Below are 21,414 nucleotides of genomic sequence, written 5' to 3' on the forward strand. Positions count from 1 at the left end.
TACGTTTGGGAGCTAAAATTCAGTGTGCAGTAAAGGAATATAGCATCAGCCAATGGACATATGGATCTACCAGATGGCGATCGATAACTGGGAAATCCTTTTTGCAGTCGAACCGGCCCACGGTAAGATCTTTTTCACGTCAATTACAGCACAATCGGGCCTTGCTTTGATAGCCATCCACCCGGTCAGTGAATACGGCTACTGAGGCTAATGCCGTTATTGGTCATCAATAATCAGAAACGACGTCCCCCCCCCCTTTCATGCATTCATGGTGGAACATTATATCGATCATATGCATTTGGATTTTTAGCTCTAGCTTCTGTAGGGCCGAAACGCCATTCGATTTAACGTTATTAGCTTAGCAGCCTGTATCTCGTTTTGCAGGAAATATACCAGACCAATCCCATATAACGCTTATATTCAAGACGCTATAAAATGGGAACGTATTGATGAAAAAATTATTTCTTTAAGCCATTTTGAAGGGACGGTTTATAGTGTCAATTGACAATGAGAATGGACAGATAGCAATAATATAAAGTATAGATTTAGCTCTACAAACAGCCTCACGCACAATGAACCTTATTATGATATGCTGGCCTTATAGAGTGGGGCCGTCTAATACCCGTGGCCGTCAATGTGTTAAGCACCCCCACAGCCCAAAAGGAATGATAAAAAAAAGAAACTAAAAAATATTTATTTATCAGCTAATTTCGGCCAATCAAAGTCGACTATCCAAATCCTTAGTCAGGGACAGCCCTAATATATAGTATAGCCTGGCTTTTCTCACATCCACACCATGCATGCTTTTACTGTAAATCAGAGGACTCACAGTTTGTGGTGAAGATAATATCAAATAAGTCACCTAGGCGATGGGGTAATGAGGATATAATGGATATGAGACCGAGATCTCTTTTTCATGAGGGACCTGTTTACATTGAGACATTGGACAAACAAGTACAGTTCCAACAAATATTCAGCAGTCGAACATCTACAAACATGTGTATCAAATGAAACAAATACAAACAACATCTAAAATATCGAGAGTTCAAAACTGTAAAATCTTCTAACGGAATGAAATGTTCTAACTTCAAAGGTTTCTGTAGTTCATTCCATTCATACGGGACATAATATTTAAAACCAGTTCTGCCAAGCTCAGTTTTTACATGTGGTGCATCTAAAAGCTACGTAATCATGTGACCTAGTAGTACCATATGTGCTGTATTTAAAATGCAGAGACAACAGGGGGTTCCATACAGTAAGTAGAGTCCTATAGATAAATAAAATGCAATGCATATCCCTTTTCTTAGTTAAATAAAGAGCATGTGCATGGCATTGACCTGGGGCACAGATGTACATGGGTTTCTCAACTTTGAATCTGCTCAAGAGGAGATTTTAGGGGACATAAATGAGAGACAAACAGTTTAAAGTACAATGACACAATGGCCATGCTCTCTGTACCTTCCACGGTCCCTGCTGGCTCATCCAGGAAGATGGAGACGTCTTTCTTCTCTGCAGTGTCCTCAATGTGGTCGTAGGTGATGTGAGGGATGGATATTGTTCTCTCAGTGGACCTGCCCATCATGGAGCCATTGTCACGAAATGGTTTTAACCTCCTCTTGGTGGCCTTTTTCTGGGGGAGACAGAGAGACAGACGAGAGAGAGAGAGAGAGAGAGAGAGAGAGAGAGAGAGAGAGAGAGAGAGAGAGAGAGAGAGAGAGAGAGAGAGAAGAGAGAGAGAGAGAGAGAGAGAGAGAGAGAGAGAGAGAGAGGAAGAGAGAGAGAGAGAGAGAGAGAGAGAGAGAGAGAGAGAGAGAGAGAGAGAGAGAGGGAGAGAGAGAGATTCATGGTTTTTGCTTTATTTCACCTTTAGCAGACGCACATATTTTATAGATGGCTGAAACATGATAAGCAGTACCACATTATTCAGGGTGTCCACGACAACAGAAACCCTTGACAACATGAAAAACACACCCATTCCAAATAATTAATAAGAACTTAATAACTCACAGTAAACTCAATGCCAAAGATGGAACTTATGTTGGAATTTGTGTCACTAGGATGCTTTGCTACAAAACATTGCCAAAATAGGCGGAACATGTATGTAATGCACACTATTGTATATCATACGCCCTTCAGCCATTCCGAATGACACATTTCCCCATTTATTTCCGACAAGGTGGTCAGACAGGGTTTGCATGTGGGTTTGCCTGCTAGATGACTGAAGCCATGCCTGTGCAGTCTATTGGTTTAAGTGAGGTCAGAGCAGAGTGTGAGTGAGTCAGTGAATGCCGGAGGATGTTAGAGGCTCTAGTCCACTCCTTGGGCCGGGCCGACCCGGACCAACGTCACGGACGTGGCCTTTATAGAAAAACTCAGTGGATCTGGCTCTCTGGCATCGACAAGTGCCCCCACAGTTCAGTCTAAATACCAGAGGCCTGAATGACTCATTAAGACAGAGTGAGAGCGAGAGGAGAGAGAGAGAGAGAGAGAGAGAGAGAGAGAGAGAGAGAGAGAGAGAAGAGAGAGAGAGAGAGAGAGAGAGAGAGAGAGAGAGAGAGAGAGAGAGAGAGAGGGAGAGAGAGAGAGAGAGAGAGAGAGGGAGAGAGAGAGAAGAGAGAGAGAGAGAGAGAGAGAGAGAGAGAGAGAAGAAAGAAAGAAAAAGTCACATGCTGAAATGAAAAGAGCGGAAACAGCCTTCAGTCTCAATATGTGTGGCTTCAATGCTAAACAAAGATTTTTTTGTTGTTGTTCTACTACACAAAGGTTTACTCCCATGAGAAAAGCGGCGGTGACATCATCTCAACTGACTGAGTCTTTGTCCGGCCGACACAAAGGCCCCGAGTCATCCTGGTGGAGTCAGGCCTAGGGGGAGAAACTACTGTGAAACTGCTGTGTCCCTGTGTGTGTGTGTGTGTGTGCGTGTGTGTGTGTGTGTGAGGGTGGGAACTTAACTTGCTCTTTTCTACCGGGCCAGACGCAACATAGCTAATGTTGTCATGAAAGATGAACCACAAAAGGAGACAATACGGAGGTCGACCCAGACGTATGCAAATCCACGTCCCATATCACAGTCTGCCCCCCCTGACAACACTCTTTTGACATCTCCTTTGGGAAGAGGGGGCAGGATGTAGAGGGTCTCAACTGTCCACAGAGAGGAGACAGTCGTATGTGTTGTTTTCTTAAAGGTAATCAAACCTGAACAAGGTTTGACTTGGAAAAACAGTCGGGTTTTAGTATCGTCTGTCCCATCATAGCTATTAGTCGACAAATCTATCAATACGGTCTTCTTCCTTCAGTCAAGGACAACCCTGGTTTTAGCAATGTCGCAGGTTGGGGTCCTTGTGGTACACTAGATACTCACAGACATAGGCATTCTCCTGACGTTAGGGCTGAAAGTCTCAGAGTCGCGTCGGCGGATAGTTTCTTGGGTCAGGACGTACATCTTCACGTGGCCTTACATCCCCCTGGTTTCTCCGCTGCGTAGCACCTCCATAGTGTCTGAGGAGCACAGTGAGACAGAGGTCAGCGGCTAGTTGTGATAAAAGTAGTACTCTCTGTACATATCCTCTACCTACTGCTACCAGTTACGCTGCTGGCCAGTATGACTACGGCCATACTGTCTTTATACCTGTATCACTGACTGTACATATTGGTATTACAACTCTGTACATCTGATTCACACTACACCCAGTAGTACTAATTTATATATTTTAGACCCAGTTTAATCACCTATACATTGTATATACTATTGCACTTTACTGTTACATTTGCAATCTGGTTGGATGCCAAACTTATTTTCGCTGTACTGTACTTGTGCTGTATAAGGACAATACATTTTAATCGAATCGAATCTATTCGACTGAATATGTGCACGGTTGAGTGAGTCCAGGGAGAACAAAGACATTAACGCATGGCAACAGGTGATGAACCCGCATAGTTGACATTTCTATTAGATTTGATCGAATTATAATCTATTCTATTATATTCATGATATCTGTGCTCATTTAGTTCTTCACCATTGCCTTCTGAGTTTTAGATGCCCTTCATGTGCCACAGCAAGGTGTCTGAAACCCCCCCGCGGCCGTCTGTGTGTGTTGTGTATTCAAGGTAAATGTTATCCTGGTGATGGCTAGCTTTTGGCACAAGATGGCCGCCTGTTTGCCCGTCGTCTCAGTCTGAGCGAGTCGGACGGCTAACCTTTTCCACTGCCCAGCGGGGGAATGTGCAGACTACAAACACTAGCCCCTCTTCTTCCTCCTCTTCTTTATTTGTTCTGCACTGCTTCCTGAGGCTTACATTGGCACGGTGCGCAGGGAGCTCCATTAAAAACACCTACCGTATTAGATTGGGAAGATTTAGTGGCCTTGTAAACATTCTAATTCAGACTCTCGGGGGGCATGACGGAGAATGTAGACCTAAATAATGTCACATTTGGTATTCTACGACATTTATATGCACACTATAGTATTCCACTATTTAATATTATTTACACTAATATTCAGGGCACAAATATTCATTCATTTGTTTGTTGAAAAAGCCAACGTGAACTGAGATTACTTTTTTGTTGTTGTTAGTTTTAGTTTTAGCTGGAAAAGTGTCTAACAGCCCCCGACTGAGAGTGTTTTCACACCTATAGTTTGCACTTCCTGGTCTCGGAAATAAGGAGCAACACCACAGATTGATGCGGTCCTGGGGTTCCTGGTTTTGATGTATGTTTACTTTAAGTTGCCAGGATGTGCAGTAGGGATGGGTACCGCTCACATTTGAACCGATACGGTACCGGTACCGGTACCTGTGAATCGATACCGGTACCCAACGGTACCTTTTTTCTGTACTTTAGTCTCTAAAAATGTAATCTACCTACCTCAGTCGTGAAAAATAAAATCCAAACTTCAAATAACTACACTTTCGACCGGTTTCGGCTTGCCATTGCCCCGACTGCTTTGTTGTTGAATCAAGTCAAATCCTAGGTAAGCGTATATTGTGCGTGTGAACGTTGACATGAAAAGAAAAAAGGTAAAAAATAAATTAAAAAAAGTGTAAAAAATTTAAAATAATAATACTTTTTTTTTCTTTTTTTTTGTATCTCACATGAATCGATACTCGGTAGTACCGATGTGTTTCGGTAAGTACCTTTAAAAGTACCGAATTCGGTACCCATCCCTAATGTGCAGGAATAATTAAGTGTAGTGTATGAAGAGGATAATACAGTTTCTCAATCTAATCTGGCAACACATATCCCCCATACAAAGCACACTATACAAGGTGGCACAGTGGTTAGCACTGCTGCCTCACAGCAAGAAGGTCCTGGGTTCGAACCCCAGCAGGACCCCTTTCTGTGTGGAGTTTGCATGTTCTCCCCGTGTTCATGTGGGTTTCCTCCGGATACTCTGGTTTCCTCCCACACCATAAAGACATGCATGGTAGGCAGGGACTACAGATGAAAACTAGCTCATTAGCTAATTCTGGCACGTTTACATTGATGTGGAAACTGAAGATGTTGATTATTCACTGTCAGTAATGAATTATGCACCACTGTCTACTGTCACCTGAATCATGCATGCAAGGTATTTGTTTAGTATCACAACATTATTTGGCTATTTTGAATTTACCATTTCATTTAGATGATGAAAAATTACACATTTGGACAAACTACCCAATCAGCTTCATTAAATGCCCATTTATTCTGGTATTTTCCTGCTTTTGGGGAGGTTGCTTTCACACCTGAAACGAACTGTCCCAGAGTTTGTTTGAGACCTCTTCAACAAGGTCTCGGTCTGGTTGTTTTGGTGCGCAATGCTGTGTTCACACCGGCCCAAAATAACCACACTGTAACGTGTAACACTGTAAACGAACCAGGGTCAAGTGAGCTAAACAAGGCAGGCGTGAAAGCCTGGTGGCTGACTCTGTTGTATTGGTACCTGGATGAGGGAGGCTGACTGTGGTGTTTTGGTACCTGGATGAGGGAAGCTGACTGTGGTGTTTTGGTACCTGGATGAGGGAGGCTGACTCTGTTGTAATGGTACCTGGATGAGTGAGGCTGACTGTGGTGTTTTGGTACCTGGATGAGGGAGGCTGACTGTGGTGTTTTGGTACCTGGATGAGGGAGGCTGAATGTGGTGTTTTGGTACCTGGATGAGGGAGGCAGACTGTGGTGTTTTGGTACCTGGATGAGGGAGGCTGTCTGTGGTGTTTTGGTACCTGGATGAGGGATGCTGACTGTGGTGTTTTGGTACCTGGATGAGGGAGGCAGACTGTGGTGTTTTGGTACCTGGATGAGGGAGGCTGACTGTGGTGTTTTGGTACCTGGATGAGGGAGGCAGACTGTGGTGTTTTGGTACCTGGATGAGGGAGGCAGACTGTGGTGTTTTGGTACCTGGATGAGGGAGGCTGACTGTGGTGTTTTGGTACCTGGATGAGGGAGGCAGACTGTGGTGTTTTGGTACCTGGATGAGGGAGGCTGACTGTGGTGTTTTGGTACCTGGATGAGGGATGCTGACTGTGGTGTTTTGGTACCTGGATGAGGGAGGCTGACTGTGGTGTTTTGGTACCTGGATGAGGGAGGCTGACTGTGGTGTTTTGGTACCTGGATGAGGGAGGCTGACTGTGGTGTTTTGGTACCTGGATGAGGGAGGCTGACTGTGGTGTTTTGGTACCTGGATGAGGGAGGCTGCGGCAGGGATCTGTCTATGGAAGTGCTTCTGTCTCTGCTTCTGCTGTACCTTCAAAACACCTGGATGAGGGAGGCTGACTGTGGTGTTTTGGTACCTGGATGAGGGAGGCTGACTGTGGTGTTTTGGTACCTGGATGAGGGAGGCTGACTGTGGTGTTTTGGTACCTGGATGAGGGAGGCTGACTGTGGTGTTTTGGTACCTGGATGAGGGAGGCTGACTGTGGTGTTTTGGTACCTGGATGAGGGAGGCTGACTGTGGTGTTTTGGTACCTGGATGAGGGAGGCTGAATGTGGTGTTTTGGTACCTGGATGAGGGAGGCAGACTGTGGTGTTTTGGTACCTGGATGAGGGAGGCTGTCTGTGGTGTTTTGGTACCTGGATGAGGGATGCTGACTGTGGTGTTTTGGTACCTGGATGAGGGAGGCAGACTGTGGTGTTTTGGTACCTGGATGAGGGAGGCTGACTGTGGTGTTTTGGTACCTGGATGAGGGAGGCTGACTGTGGTGTTTTGGTACCTGGATGAGGGAGGCAGACTGTGGTGTTTTGGTACCTGGATGAGGGAGGCTGACTGTGGTGTTTTGGTACCTGGATGAGGGAGGCAGACTGTGGTGTTTTGGTACCTGGATGAGGGAGGCTGACTGTGGTGTTTTGGTACCTGGATGAGGGATGCTGACTGTGGTGTTTTGGTACCTGGATGAGGGAGGCTGACTGTGGTGTTTTGGTACCTGGATGAGGGAGGCTGACTGTGGTGTTTTGGTACCTGGATGAGGGAGGCTGACTGTGGTGTTTTGGTACCTGGATGAGGGAGGCTGACTGTGGTGTTTTGGTACCTGGATGAGGGAGGCTGCGGCAGGGATCTGTCTGTGGAAGTGCTTCTGTCTCTGCTTCTGCTGTACCTTCAAAACACCTGGATGAGGGAGGCTGACTGTGGTGTTTTGGTACCTGGATGAGGGAGGCTGACTGTGGTGTTTTGGTACCTGGATGAGGGAGGCTGACTGTGGTGTTTTGGTACCTGGATGAGGGAGGCTGACTGTGGTGTTTTGGTACCTGGATGAGGGAGGCTGCGGCAGGGATCTGTCTGTGGAAGTGCTTCTGTCTCTGCTTCTGCTGTACCTTCAGGGCGAAGCCTGAGCCCAGAATACCCTGAGGGGAAGATGTTAGGGTTTAGATTGAATCTATTAGGTTAAAAAACAAAGTAGTAAACACCCCACCAGCCACGTGTCTCCCTCTCTGTACCCACTCCTCAGGAATTGGACCTTCTCCTTAACACCAGATTACAGTCTAAGGTCAAATCCAAACTCAGCTTCTTGTACAGAATGCGCTCCACCTCCACTTCCTCTGCTAAACTGACTCTGATTCAAATGACAATACTCCCCATGCTTGATTATAGTGACATCTACAGTCTACAGATCTGCATGTAAGACCTCACTCCACAAACTTGATGTCCTCTACCACTCTGCTATCCGGTTTGCCACAGTGCCCCTTTCAACACTCACCACTGTATCCTTTACTCCTCCGTCAACTGGCCATCCCTGCACACCCGTTGCAATATGCACTGGTTCATGCTTATTTACAAAACCCTCCTTGGGTTGTCCCCCCCTTACCTATGTCACTTGTTGCAAATTACATCTGCCACTTACAACACTTGTTCTGCTCAACACATTCTCCTAAAGATTCCGCAAACATACACTGCACTTGGTCAAACGTCATTCAGGGCTGCTGCTGCCAGGGACTGGAACAACCTACAAAAATCTCTCAAACTGGTCACCTTTATGCCTAAATCAACATTCAAGCACTCTCTGATGAACATTCTCACTGATTCCTGCAACTGTTTCTCAACCCAGTAACATCCCAAACCCCCTGTCTGTCATGGTGCCCCTCTGCTATATTGCTTGTTGTATGTATATTTATATTGTAATAACATAATATTGTATGTCGGAAATGTTTAATCTTGAATTCCTTTTCAGCCCCCCCCCCCCTTCTCTTCAAGAGGCATTGTCTCTTGCCAGGCCATCATTGTAAATAAGAATTGGTTCTTAATTGATTTGCCTGGTTAAATAAAGGTTACATTTTTTTCCTCTTATCACGCAACGTCCCACATATGGGATGTTTTTCTGACTTTTTGCAACTGGCAGTTTGGCGACCCCTAGTGGCTTGGGTGTGCATATTTTGTAATAAAATATATATATCGAATGAAGGCTTATTTGTTGCCTGTCGATAGTGTCAAAATCCGACAAAATCCGTTCAGCGGTTCTCGAGTTACATGCCGGTATTTGAGGCTTGTGCAAAGTACATGGTATTGCGCAAAATACCACTTCCGACTCAGGCTGCAGTAGTTCCGTCAATCTAGATCCGATCTCGAAAATTATTGTGAATCGTTGTAGCCAATGAGTGTGGCTTTCCAATGATACCCCACGTGCATGTATGAATCTAAAAAACTAAAAAAAAAGAAAACACAAAAACAGGAAAAGAAAAACAGCCAAATGAATTGAAGTCTATGAGAAAACTGAGTTTTTCTTTGTACACAGTTTACCAAAATCACTCCTAATCACTCATTTCTGAATGGATCTTTATGAAATTTGGATATGTACTACATAACCAATGGCTCAGTCTGGATTTGTAAGCCATACCACCTTCTGGGGAAATACTACCTCTGGACTACTAACTACTACAGAAAAACCTGAGTAACAAGTTTTTCTACAACTCAAGTTCATATGTTACTTTATTACGTTAGCAGTAATAGTGAATTTTTCTTCTGGAATCAGAAACTTCAGAATGTCATCTTTCAAAAGAGACCAGGCTCATGCATGTGCTATAAGGATAAAGTATGTTGTTTTGGTTTGCAAAAAAAGTATGCAGTCCTCAAGTTGAAGTTAAAAAATTGCCACTTTTCTGCCCGCTTGATAAGAAAAACATCGGTTGTGTTTGTTATTTTTTTCCCTCTGGTTTGCTGGATGACTATGTGGATGTTCGATTAACATGGCTGTTGAAAATCCCTTAAAAAAACACACATACTAAAGATAAAGGAAAATTAAATAATGTTCAAAACAATTCACATTAAACTCAAGACCCAGAAAACCCCACTAACTTGGAGGTCAGAGGTGGACTACTTTTGACTGCTTCTACACACTAGTCACTCTATCAGATATAAGTGTGATGCAAGTGTTAATAAGTGTGAAAGGAAGTGTATTTACGGCAGGCAAAGCGAAGAAGGAGATGGCGAAGACACTGAAGCAGGAGGCGATGGCCTTGCCTATCCACGTCTGAGGAATCTTGTCCCCATAGCCGATGGTAGTGACAGTCACCTGGGGACAGGGAACCAATAGAAAGAAGTTACACAATCTGGGCAATATATCAATATTTATCCTATTTTTATATACACTGTATATCAGGTAAATTAATGCTAAAAAGGAAGTCAGACTTCCATACAATCCAATATCATGATCCATTACTACAATCTAATATCATGATACATTACAATACAATCTGATATCATGATCCATTACAATATAATCTGATATCATGATCCATTACAATACAATCTGATATCATGAACCATTACAATACAATCTAATATCATGAACCATTACAATACAATCTAATAGCATGAACCATTACAATACAATCTGATATCATGATCCATTACAATACAATCTGATATCATGATCCATTACCATACAATCATTGATTTGATTTGATTTATTTGAAAGGGACAGATACAAATACATAGATAATGCCTGTATCATAGTGTTTGTAGCCAAAGCTAATTTGCAACACTTAACTCTTTCTGCGCCAAACCCGACTATACTCGGGTTTTGATCCTTTGATATTTTTCCTTTGATCCCCATTCTAAACACTCCTGCGGACCTCCCTGTATCTTCCTTGCACCGCTGCCTACTTAAAAATTGCAATGACGATCGAATCCTGCCAGGTGGCAGTATCGCATACCTTTTGAACTGGGATAGTTTGGTGTGGGGCCACTTTAGTGTGGGGTGTGTCTGCAAGAACTCCTCCCCCTCAGAGGGAATCAGGACAGAACGATCACTCTGAGATTTTATCGCCTCAAACCTATTGTTTCCCGTATGTACACGAGTATACACATATACACGAGTAATCGCTATCGCGATAGGATCACTGGGATTATTCTTTTTGGAGTACCTTCTGGCTAAGGTAAGGTCTATTCTATGTCTATTTGACCAAACCTAAAACATGTTTTTGTACCGATCACAGTGTCGTATTTTACCGGATCTAAAACATGCTTTCGTTAATGATCGCAGTTTTGGGGTAAGACGAACCCCCCCCCCCCCCCTCCCCCCCCCCCCCGCCTCTAGATGATTTTGTGAAGACACATATGATTATGGTATATACCTTTGATTTGGAAGTATTTGGAGTTTCAGGCGAGCAACCCGAACGATTTGGGCATAATGTATATAATGGGTCATATCGCATGATCTATGAAAAAATGCTGGATTTCTGGAAAGGGGCGATGTTTAGCATGGAATAGTGCACAAACTACAGTATGTAGAAATTAACTGGTTAGTCAGTATTGGACTATGAACAATGCCTGGTTAGTCAGTATTGGACTATGAACAATGCCTGTCAAATGAGCCATACTATTGTCTCCATAGCTATAATACAGAACACACGATGGGTCCGCAAACATTGCGAAAATGGTCAATAACGCTTGCGCCATTGCGTAGAGATGAGAAAACAGCGTGGCGGTCAATGAGTTAAAGGGCTGACATAAAACATTATAAAATAGGACATACAGTAGGTAAATAAAAAGGTAATAAAAGCAGTTAGTGTATAGAGTAGACATGCCCTCACTAACATTAGATACACAGATACATACACCATTACATACACCTGGGATGACACTAGGGTGTGCACCAACACCTCCATATAGAGATACCTGTGCACACCCCAGTGCAATCCCAGTATTAAGGCACACGGGATCAACACAGGAATACAATCTATGGACCCAATATATCAACATACACACCGCCCTACTCAGACCCAGACATTCATCCGCTCCAAAAACCACCCACCCACAACATCCCCTCCCCCCTCGACACCCGCAGACACACACACACATTTTCACCCCCTGTACCATCCTCTTCATGTACCCACCCACCCTGAACCACCCTCCCACAACACCCCCCCCCCACCTTAACACCCACACACATACTCATTCTCCCACTCTGTTAACACATACAATGAGTGGGTGCAGGCTTGCTGCTGAATTTGCCAAGATTTATTAAGCTTCTTGAACGTGGAAATATTTGTAGCAGATGTCAGGTGATCAGGTAGAGAGTTCCAGAGTTTTTCACCTTTGACAGAGAAAACTGATTGAGCAAAAGATGTTTTACAAAGAGCGACTTTACAATTACATCTGGCGGCTGCTCTAGTTCTGGTGTTTTGTAATTTTTTAACACACTTAGATAAAAACAGGGGTGCAAGTCTGTTTAAGCATTTAAACACAAGTTTTACATAATGGAGATCAACAAAATTTACAAAGCTTGAAATCTTGTGTTTACTTAAGATGAGGCAGTGATGGTACCTGATCTGTTTTTGATCTAAGATTTTTAAGGCCTGATTGTAGAGGCACTCGATGGATTTAACAACTGACTGATTGGCCTGAGCCCAAGTGGTCAAGCCATAGGACATGTGAGAGAGAATCACAGAGTTAAAGAACAGTTGGGCGCAATAAAATGTCAGACATTTTCTTATCATTCTAAAACAGCAGAATCGTTTTACAGATTCTTTTGGAGTGACTTTTAAAATGTAGTTGCGAGTCCAAAATATTACAGTACTTCATCTTACCAATAGCATGCCCCATTACCATACAATCATTATTACCAATATCATGATCCATTACCATACAATCCAATTGTGAGGATTCGCCTGTTCCCTGAACTTTTCCCTGTCTACTCTCCCTCACCAGCCCCCACCCTTGCGATGATTTACTCTCCTCTACTCTTCACCAGCCCCCACCCTTGGACATCCTTGATCCTCTACCTTCACGCACCTGTTGGGAGTTTGCAATCACCTCGGGAGAGTACATAGGTTGCAGACTCCCCTCCAGTCCTTGTCGGGTCGTTCTGTGTTCTGGACTCTGTGTTCGTTCTGTATCTGTATCTGTATCTGTGTTCAGTGTTCATGGAGTTCTGGACGTTACCATTCTGTACGTCACCATCACCTCCCGCGTCTCCGGCGTGAGACGACGGCCCAGCCATCACCACCTGTCGCCGTTTGCCTGGAGTGGGACACCGTCTTCGCTCTCTAATTCTCTACGGGAGGTTTTCCAGTGTTCCCACTCCAGACGTCAAGCCGGCTCGTCATCGCTCCCGATTCCACGGGAGGAAGGCGTCTCTTCGTGATCCTCGTTCCTGGGGGTGAGGCTCGTCGTCGCTCCCTAGTATTCCACGGGAGGACGGTGTGTTCCCATCCCGGTCCCCTGGGACCCCCTTTGTTCTGCGCTGCCCGTCTGCAGCATCCGAGGAGTGTCTCCGTGCCCGGCCCCCGCTGTCGGGCCCCTGTCTCCGTGCCCGGCCCCCGCTGTCGGGCCCCAGTCCCCGTGCCAGGCCTCCGCTGTCGGGCCCCTGTCCCCGTGCCAGGCCTCCGCCGTCGGGCCCCTGTCCCCGTGCCAGGCCTCCGCCGTCGGGCCCCTGTTCCCGTGCCAGGCTTCCGCCGTCGGAACCCTGTCCTCATCCCTGTAAGCAGCTCTGGCCCTCGCCCTGTCCAAGGCCTTAACCCTGTTCTCTGTCCCTGTCTCCAGCCCGCCTCTCCGGGCCTCTGTCCCTGTCCCCCTCTCCGTTGCCCCTGGTCCTGGCCCTTACACTTAGCCCTGGTCCTTAGCCCTGGCCCTTAGCCTTAGTCCCTTAGCCTGTTCGCCTCTTAAAGGCACAGTGCCGCATTTTCCAGATTTCCTTGTCTCTAGTGTTTTTGTGTTCTCCCTTAAAGGGACTGTGCCGCTTTTTGTTCTATAATAAATATTTGCCCTGTTTTGGCTTACTCTCATACCTGTCTTGTGTTGTGCGATTGGGGTCGGTTACAAACCATAACACCAATATCATGACCATTACCATACAATCTAATAACATGGCCATTACCATACAATCCAATAGCATTCTCATTACCATACAATCTAATAACATGGCCATTACCATACAATCCAATAGCATGTCCATTACCATACAATCTAATAACAATGCCCATTACCATACAATCTAATAACATGACCATTACCATACAATCTAATAACATGACCATTACCATACAATCTAATAACATGACCATTACTGTTGTGAAGGGCCAGATTAAAGCTGAGAATCTACATTTATTGTTTTATATACCTTGTATATTATTTATATATACACACGTTATATCCCTTTAAGCCTGCGTGTAAATCCTAGTAATATTCACTTTCCTTATGGATAATGCCTCCTGACAGGCAGTCTCGCACTCAGACAGGTTCAAGGGCGAGTCTGGGCTAGTCAGGACATGCCCTTGGCAGCGCATTGATTCAGGGCAAGTGGTTAGGTTTTGGCATTAGAAAGCCACTTACGTATATATAGCGCGGCAGGTGCGAACACCAGTAGAGTTCATCGTTCATCACGTAGTGTGATTCTACTGTAGTGAGAAGCAGTTCGTCTAACAGAGCGTTGAGAACCATGTGCGAATTGAATAGTAAAGTGTCAGATTTAATGCAGTAACGTCAAGTTCGACTTAGCTTAATGTGAAGTAAATAGTCGTTAATTTATTGTGTATCGTGCCAACAACAGTTTGTTCGTGTGTAGCATTACCCAGCAGTTTGTTCGTTTAGCTAGTGGACCTTAGCCAGTGCGCGTGGACTAAATACATTGGTACCAGCACACGAGGAGGCCTAGTCGGAGAACCTACTGGACATGTGCACAGGAGAACCGACGGCGGCGATTGCAGAACCAGTATTGGTTGGATTATATTGATTGTGGAACGTATTACCCGGAGAAGAGCATCGTTAATTTCCACTGTCGTTTGGATTTAACACCGTGAGGATCTACATTCGGGCTGGCCTCATGGACCGAGGCTAGCTGGCTATCATCGTTGCTATCGTGCAATTGGATTACAGTTATTGCTTTTGATGCTGAGTTTTGGATTACAAGGACTGGCTTCTGTACGTGAATCCCCTTCTTCTTCAATTGATCAGACTGAGTATCCGAACATTCCTCTCTCCTCCAGAACTTACAACTCTGGGAGGAACCCATTGTCTCCAAGCGGTACCAGCGTTGCCCTCTATAATTGCCATTATACGCCAGGCGGCGTTAGCCTAGTACCCCATCGTAGGAATTATTCTATTCCCATTGACTTATGCTACTGACTGACTTTATGCCTATTCTTCGCCATACAAGCGCGACCCTAATTCTCATATCTGTAACCAATTACTGCATAATAATAAATACCCTCAAATGATATTTCTTTGTCAGTGCCGTGTTATTATGAGTGTCTACCATATATTAGATGTACTGTCTGGCCAGTAATTAAAGTACATACCTAGCAGTGGTTTAATCTATCACAATATTTAATACAGTCAGGGTTTTGTAACCCCTCAGTTACAATTACCATACAATCCAATAGCATCTCATTACCATACAATCAAATAACATGTCCATTACCATACAATCCAATAGCATGCCCCATTACCATACAATCCAATAGCATGCCCATTACCATACAATCTAATAACATGCCCATTACCATACAATCTAATAGCATGGTCATTACCATACAATCTAATAACATGTTATTACCATACAATCTAATAACATGCCCATTACCATATAATCTAATAACATTCCATTACCATACAATACAATATCATGAGCATCCATTGGATTATCTAACATGTGATTTTCCATACCTAAGCAGATATGTGATATCCATATCGAAAAAAGTCCTTGTAAATAAAGTCTCAAACATATGATCTCTATTCATTTGACCTCATTCCCTCTAGTCAGTGACTGCATTAGAAGTTAAAAGTGTAGTCGGTTGTACAACAGCAAATAAGTCTGGTCTCTTGGGGTGTAAAATGACCTGTGCTGATGTGAGAAAAGACTCCATTCAGGAACCAAGCTTTCTTCACCGTAGTAGTCCATAACAGGACTTAGACAATAGAGCAAAAGTTCATCAACCGCATTGGCCTGGCTCCATGACTGTCAGCGATGGCTGGGGGGGACATTGGTGAGGCTCTTGCCCTCAATGGGAATACGATTCCCGGCTGCTAATCCTCGGAGAGTGTAGGAATTCACTGGGTGAGAGAGGTGGGGTGAGGGACAAATACCCATTGCATTTGCATGTACACCCACTCTGAAAGCTGAGCCAATTGTGACACATTCAGAACACACTTGGCTTACAGTGGGTGTGTATGGGGTGCACACTGCGTGAGCCCTGGCTGAGCGCTAACACAAAGCGGGTGATGTAAGGTGAGATACTTAAAGCGGCTTTGGGGGGTAGAGAAGAAGGAGCATGGGCGGGGCGGGTGGGTGTATGATGGGGGGTGGGTTAATCCCTCATCCACAAATCCGATGACTAAACAATGGCCCCCTGACATCAATGTGGAACGGTCTACTCCACAACACCCCTCACACTCAAACTTCTTCTTGGTCGTGAGGGTTACACTCAAAGTGTGTGGTAAAAAGCTCTTCATGTCTATACAAAGGTCAGACGCCTGGTCTCGAGGGCTTTCGGGGGTAGGCTCGGTGTGTCTTAGCGTGCATACATGGAGTATGTGTGTGTGTGTGTGTGTGTGTGTGTGTGTGTGTGTGTGTGTGTGTGTGTGTGTGTGTGTGTGTGTGTGTGTGTGTGTGTGTGTGTGTGTGTGTGTGTGTGTGTGTGTGTGTGTGTGTGTGTGTGTGTGTGTGTGTGTGTGGTGTAAATGTGTGCATGTCTTTGCAGCTGAAATTAATGACTCACCATATACGTGCTTCAATCTGTACATGTGTGCAATAAATGAATCAATCTCCTTTTCTTAATCTACCATCTATCAGCTCCTCTGTCTGTTCTCCGTCCAAATGTCTTTCCTCTCTTCAAGTGATTGCTAACAGCCACACATTAAACACACTCCACTTAAACACCTCCGTCTGTTTGGATGGAATGATGTGTGCGATGGAGAGGAGAGAAAGGAAGAGGGGGAACATTTTGAATTCTTAAATTAACTTTATTGGAGGGAAAGAGAAGTCAGAACAGAGAGAGATGGTATGAAAGAGAGGGAGAGAGAGGGGGAGAATGAGAGAGGGGGAGAGAGAGAGAGAGAGAGAGTGGGTGAGAGAGTAGAGCGAGAGGGAGAGAAATAGAGAGGGAGAAAGAAAGTGAGTGAGAGAGAGTGGCGGAGAGAGAGGGAGAGAGATAGAAAAATAGAGAGAGATAGAGTGAGAGAGATAGAGAGAGAGATAGAGATAGAGAGAGAGAGAGAGAGAGAGAGAGAGAGAGAGAGAGAGAGAGAGAGAGAGAGAGAGAGAGAGAGAGAGAGAGAGAGAGAGAGAGAGAGAGAGAGAGAGAGAGAGAGAGAGAGGGTTGATATGAATCATGCCATTGGCCCGTGCTCCAGCTGTGCCTCCCTGCACCTGCAGGAAAACATGCTGAGGGAAGGAATACATGTCAGGAGAGCTTAGCATTCTCCAATCAACACAATCTGATTCCGCCACACACACACACACACACACACACACACACACACACACACACACACACACACACACACACACACACACACACACACACACACACACACACACACACACACACACACACACACACACACACACACACACCACACACACACACACACACACACACACACACACACACACACACACACACACACACACACACACGCACCTAACCCACTGGCACAGTGTTCTATGACTCAAGTTTACAGTCTCCCCAGAAAAACAAAGGCGTGCAAATCCCCCACAATTCGCAATTCCTTTCTCCTTATTGTGAACGACGCAACACAAATAACAGCTTTTCTTCACCTTTCCACAGAGCGCTGCCGAGCCGCCCCCATGACCTCACTAACCCTCGTTTACAAAAAGGTAGTAATCCCCACAATTAAAGTTTTAATTAAGGGAACTGACACTTTATATTGGCGCTCTAAAAAGCCCTTTGAGCCCAAGGAGCCCAGAGGTGAATGAAGGTTTATTACCATCTCTTTGTGACACGCCGATCCCCCGCACAAGGCTGCCATAGGTTTCTCATTACCCCGCGCCTTCAATTCAACTGTTTAATTAACTGTTCTGGAAACCCAAGACGCTGTCACGGAGGGAATCACGCGCGGGGGGGGGGGGGGGGGGGGGGGACAGCTCGACCCGCGAAAACATTAGCCTGCGTGTGTTGTCGAGTGTTTCCCTGAATCACGCTTATCAAGAACCAGCGACGAGGATGAATAGGTGCAGGGGCTGAATAATGGCTTCTGCTAGGGGTGCGCGGCATTCCTCATACTTCCAGTGAGACTCCACTCGAGAGGGCATTGTACGGATAACCTGTGACAGCTCTTTGAAACAAAGTACATTCTGAGTACAAGTACGTGGCCTTTCTGTGATACAAACTGTGTAGGTTAAGACGTTATGACGTTAAGGAACATTTGAGGGGGGGGGGGGCGCTAGAAAATGCATTTTGTGAGAATAAACCTAAGAATGTACGTTTGAAACTATTTCAGGAAAGTACAAAATGAGAGGTCAAATCAAGATTTATATTGCTCTCGCTGTTGGGGTCAGACTACCGTAGACCGTAGTCTGACCCCAACAGAGAGAGCAATGTAAATTACTTTAATTCAAAATAAATATAGATCCCGTCGAAGGGGATCTCTTCTCAGCCCAACGCATCGATGAACTGTGTTCAACACAGCACATCCATCCCATTAAGTAAGCAGTCCGTTTTATTTTTCATAAAGATATAGCCTTTGAATGTACTGTGTATCCTACTATTAAGTCTGTTTTATTTGTTTTTAGATGGATATACTGTAGGATGTGAATGCATTTGCTACTTTGAAATAGACTACCAATATATGTTTCTGGACAGAAGGTTTTCCAGTATTGTAATTGCACTATAATGTATGGCGTTGCGATTTTTTCCCACCCATGACATGGGCTTGTGGGGTAAAAAAGTTTGAGAAACCCTGGAATAGGGTGACCAAGTGCATGGTAGCCCTTTGTCCCACAACAGAAGAGAATGTCCCGCATATTAACTCATATTTAAAAAAAATTATATATGAATTCTCATTGTTTTGTCTAGTTATTCATCTCTGACCGTGGCGGATAGTCTAGTCTGCCCTACACACCAGCATCTCCAGTGCCTTGTCTCAATTGATGTTCTGTTCTATGGTGTTTCTGTAGCCATTATTTTACCTACTTAGTATAAGGTGCTTTTAATAAATTAGTTATTTAATTAATTAGTTACTTAATTAATCAAAATGGTTATATTTAGATCAAATGCTTTACACATTATGTAAACCTTATTTTTACAAGTTTTACTTTACTGTCCTGCAAAATTGGCATGCTGTCCTGCGTATGGATTTGGTCACCCTAGATCAGACGGTTACATTGGTCAACCGATAACGTCAGCAGATATTGACCTCATATACTGTATATATCAGTATCAGTAAAGGTTCTTCCTATGCGGTGCCAACAGAATAATTTAAAATAATATCCTAAATGGAGCTCACAAAGCCCAGACAGATATAGTAAGTGATTGACAAGACAGCTGGACGGTCCTCAAATTACCAGAGAAGAAAAAATCTACAGGTTGAAAATGGAAATGTACAATTTTTTTTTTATGTACGTTGCACATATGATTGAAAACGGCCTAAAATGAATTAACATAATTTGTCTTATGTCATACACAGGTTGGGATTCCTTCCCACTCTGTTCCCAATTGAATATGGTCAATTGGGCACTGTGTTGTTATAAGTAATACGAGTACAGAGCATTAACCCTCTTATTATGTTCAGGTAAAAAATGACCTGTTTCAGAGAATGACATAAAACTAAAAACACCCACACAACTTCATGACACCCTCAACAGTGGGAACATGTACAATTGTGCCATTCGGGTACAAAGGTACTTGACCCAGTGGTTCAGCATGCAGTGCAGGAACACAGTGCAGATGAAGTCTAGGACTAGAAGCCGGAAAGCATCATAGGAAACATTATCAAGATGCTACAAAATGTGTTAGTTTGTAGTTCTGTATCATTAGTGGATCCGCTCGGCATCACTCATGCACTGTCCTCGCACGTGCACGCGCACTGAATACATTTCCACAAATGTACCTTTAATCCCAGTATTCGTCTGACCACACCCCTCGTTAGCTTACCTTCATAAGCAGGTGTGTGGTCACCTGCTCTCCTCCTTCTCGCTTTCACCACAAGGAAGTGCCTCGGTAGTCCCCACTTGACGTGTTGTTAGTTGAAAAGAGTTGTGACGTGTTTACATTGTGCTTAGTTTTTTCTTCTCTCATAACTGTTCAAAGGAAAAAGCTAAGTCATAATGTCTACTTCGGAGAATAGACCCACTCTTCACCAGCGGTTCTCCATTCCCGCCTCCGTCGTGCGTTCTGGTGCGGGGCTGCTGCCACTTTCGTGGTTGCCGACCCAGCCCAGGAGGCAGCCGATGGGTAGTTTGCCTCTCCGAGGAGCCGAGACTTCGGTGCCGTCGCTCCGGCGATGGCATGATCTCGACTCTGGTTCCTCTGGTTCCAGGGAATCGTCCGTTGTTGAACGGTCGGTTCCTTTGGGTCCGGAGGATTTGCGACGCAAACTTTTCGCGTCTGCCCGTTCACGTCGCAATATGGTGGCATGCAGGCGCGAACGGCCTGGGTTTGGGGAATTGCTGGAGACCAGCGAGGATGCGTCGGGCTCTGTTTGTCCAATGGAAACTGAGGATATCATGGAAGAGTCGGACGGATTCTTGTTTGAAGGTCCTGTGAAGGCGAGTATCCCTCCTATCCAGGAAACACCGGAGGGGGGAGAAATGGCTCCTTGGGACGCCTTGTTCGAGGATGTCGAGGAACCACCTCGGCCTCTTCAGCAGGATGTCCTGCTATCAGCCACATCAGACTGTGGCTCCTCAATGGGTCGAAGCCTGCTGTATGTGAGGGATGCGGGTTCGGTGGAGGAAAGTCAGCAGGGGGAACTGCGGGCTTTGTTTCCCGAGCTCATGGCGGTAGCTGCCGCTGCAAACGGCGTGCCGCTGCCGCAGCCATTGCCTGCTCCTGTCCCCGATGATCTCATAGGTCATCTCTGGCAGCGTCGCCCGGTGAGAGGGGTGGACGTTGTCTACCCATTTTTCCCCTCAATGGGGGCCTATGTTCGTCAGGGTCAGGCGGTGTCTCACATCATGGGACTTACCCCCGCCTACGTACCAGTTACGCGGGTGTCGGGGTTGGTCAAAGGTATGAGAGATGGCGTGCCACGGCTTGATAGGCCGATGGCCGCTCTCCTCTGTCCGGATATGGTGTGGGAACCATTATGCAAGCCGGTTCTCCATGGAAGATCGGCTAGGCGATTGGCATATTGGGGTGACCAGTCATTTATCGCTGGTACACAATCGCTGGCTGCGGCTTCTAACATCGCCCACCTGGCTAGATTTGTATCGGGGATAATGACGGGCGGCACAGATCTGACCGAGGGAAAATGCGATCAGATCACCCAGGCGGCAGGAGCTGTCCTGCATCTTACCCAGGTGCTGGCCATAGCCTCGGGGAAGACG

General features: G+C 45.2%; 1 protein-coding gene across 1 annotated transcript in view; it reads right to left on the bottom strand.

Annotated features, from left to right (window-relative positions):
* Positions 1-1,307: 1,307 nt before the first annotated feature.
* kcnq1.2 (potassium voltage-gated channel, KQT-like subfamily, member 1.2) overlaps positions 1,308-21,414 on the bottom strand; it is a gene marked incomplete at both ends in the record, with an annotated part of 140,523 nt that continues 120,416 nt past the window's right edge. The window contains 6 exon segments of the mRNA XM_084335261.1: positions 1,308-1,375; positions 1,459-1,630; positions 3,362-3,447; positions 3,450-3,498; positions 7,721-7,816; positions 9,868-9,978. Coding sequence (XP_084191387.1) covers positions 1,308-1,375; positions 1,459-1,630; positions 3,362-3,447; positions 3,450-3,498; positions 7,721-7,816; positions 9,868-9,978 — 582 coding nt within the window.

The sequence above is a fragment of the Notolepis coatsorum genome (genome assembly GCF_963971535.1).
Source record: "Notolepis coatsorum genome assembly, chromosome: 18".
NCBI classification, from domain to species: domain Eukaryota; kingdom Metazoa; phylum Chordata; class Actinopteri; order Aulopiformes; family Paralepididae; genus Notolepis; species Notolepis coatsorum.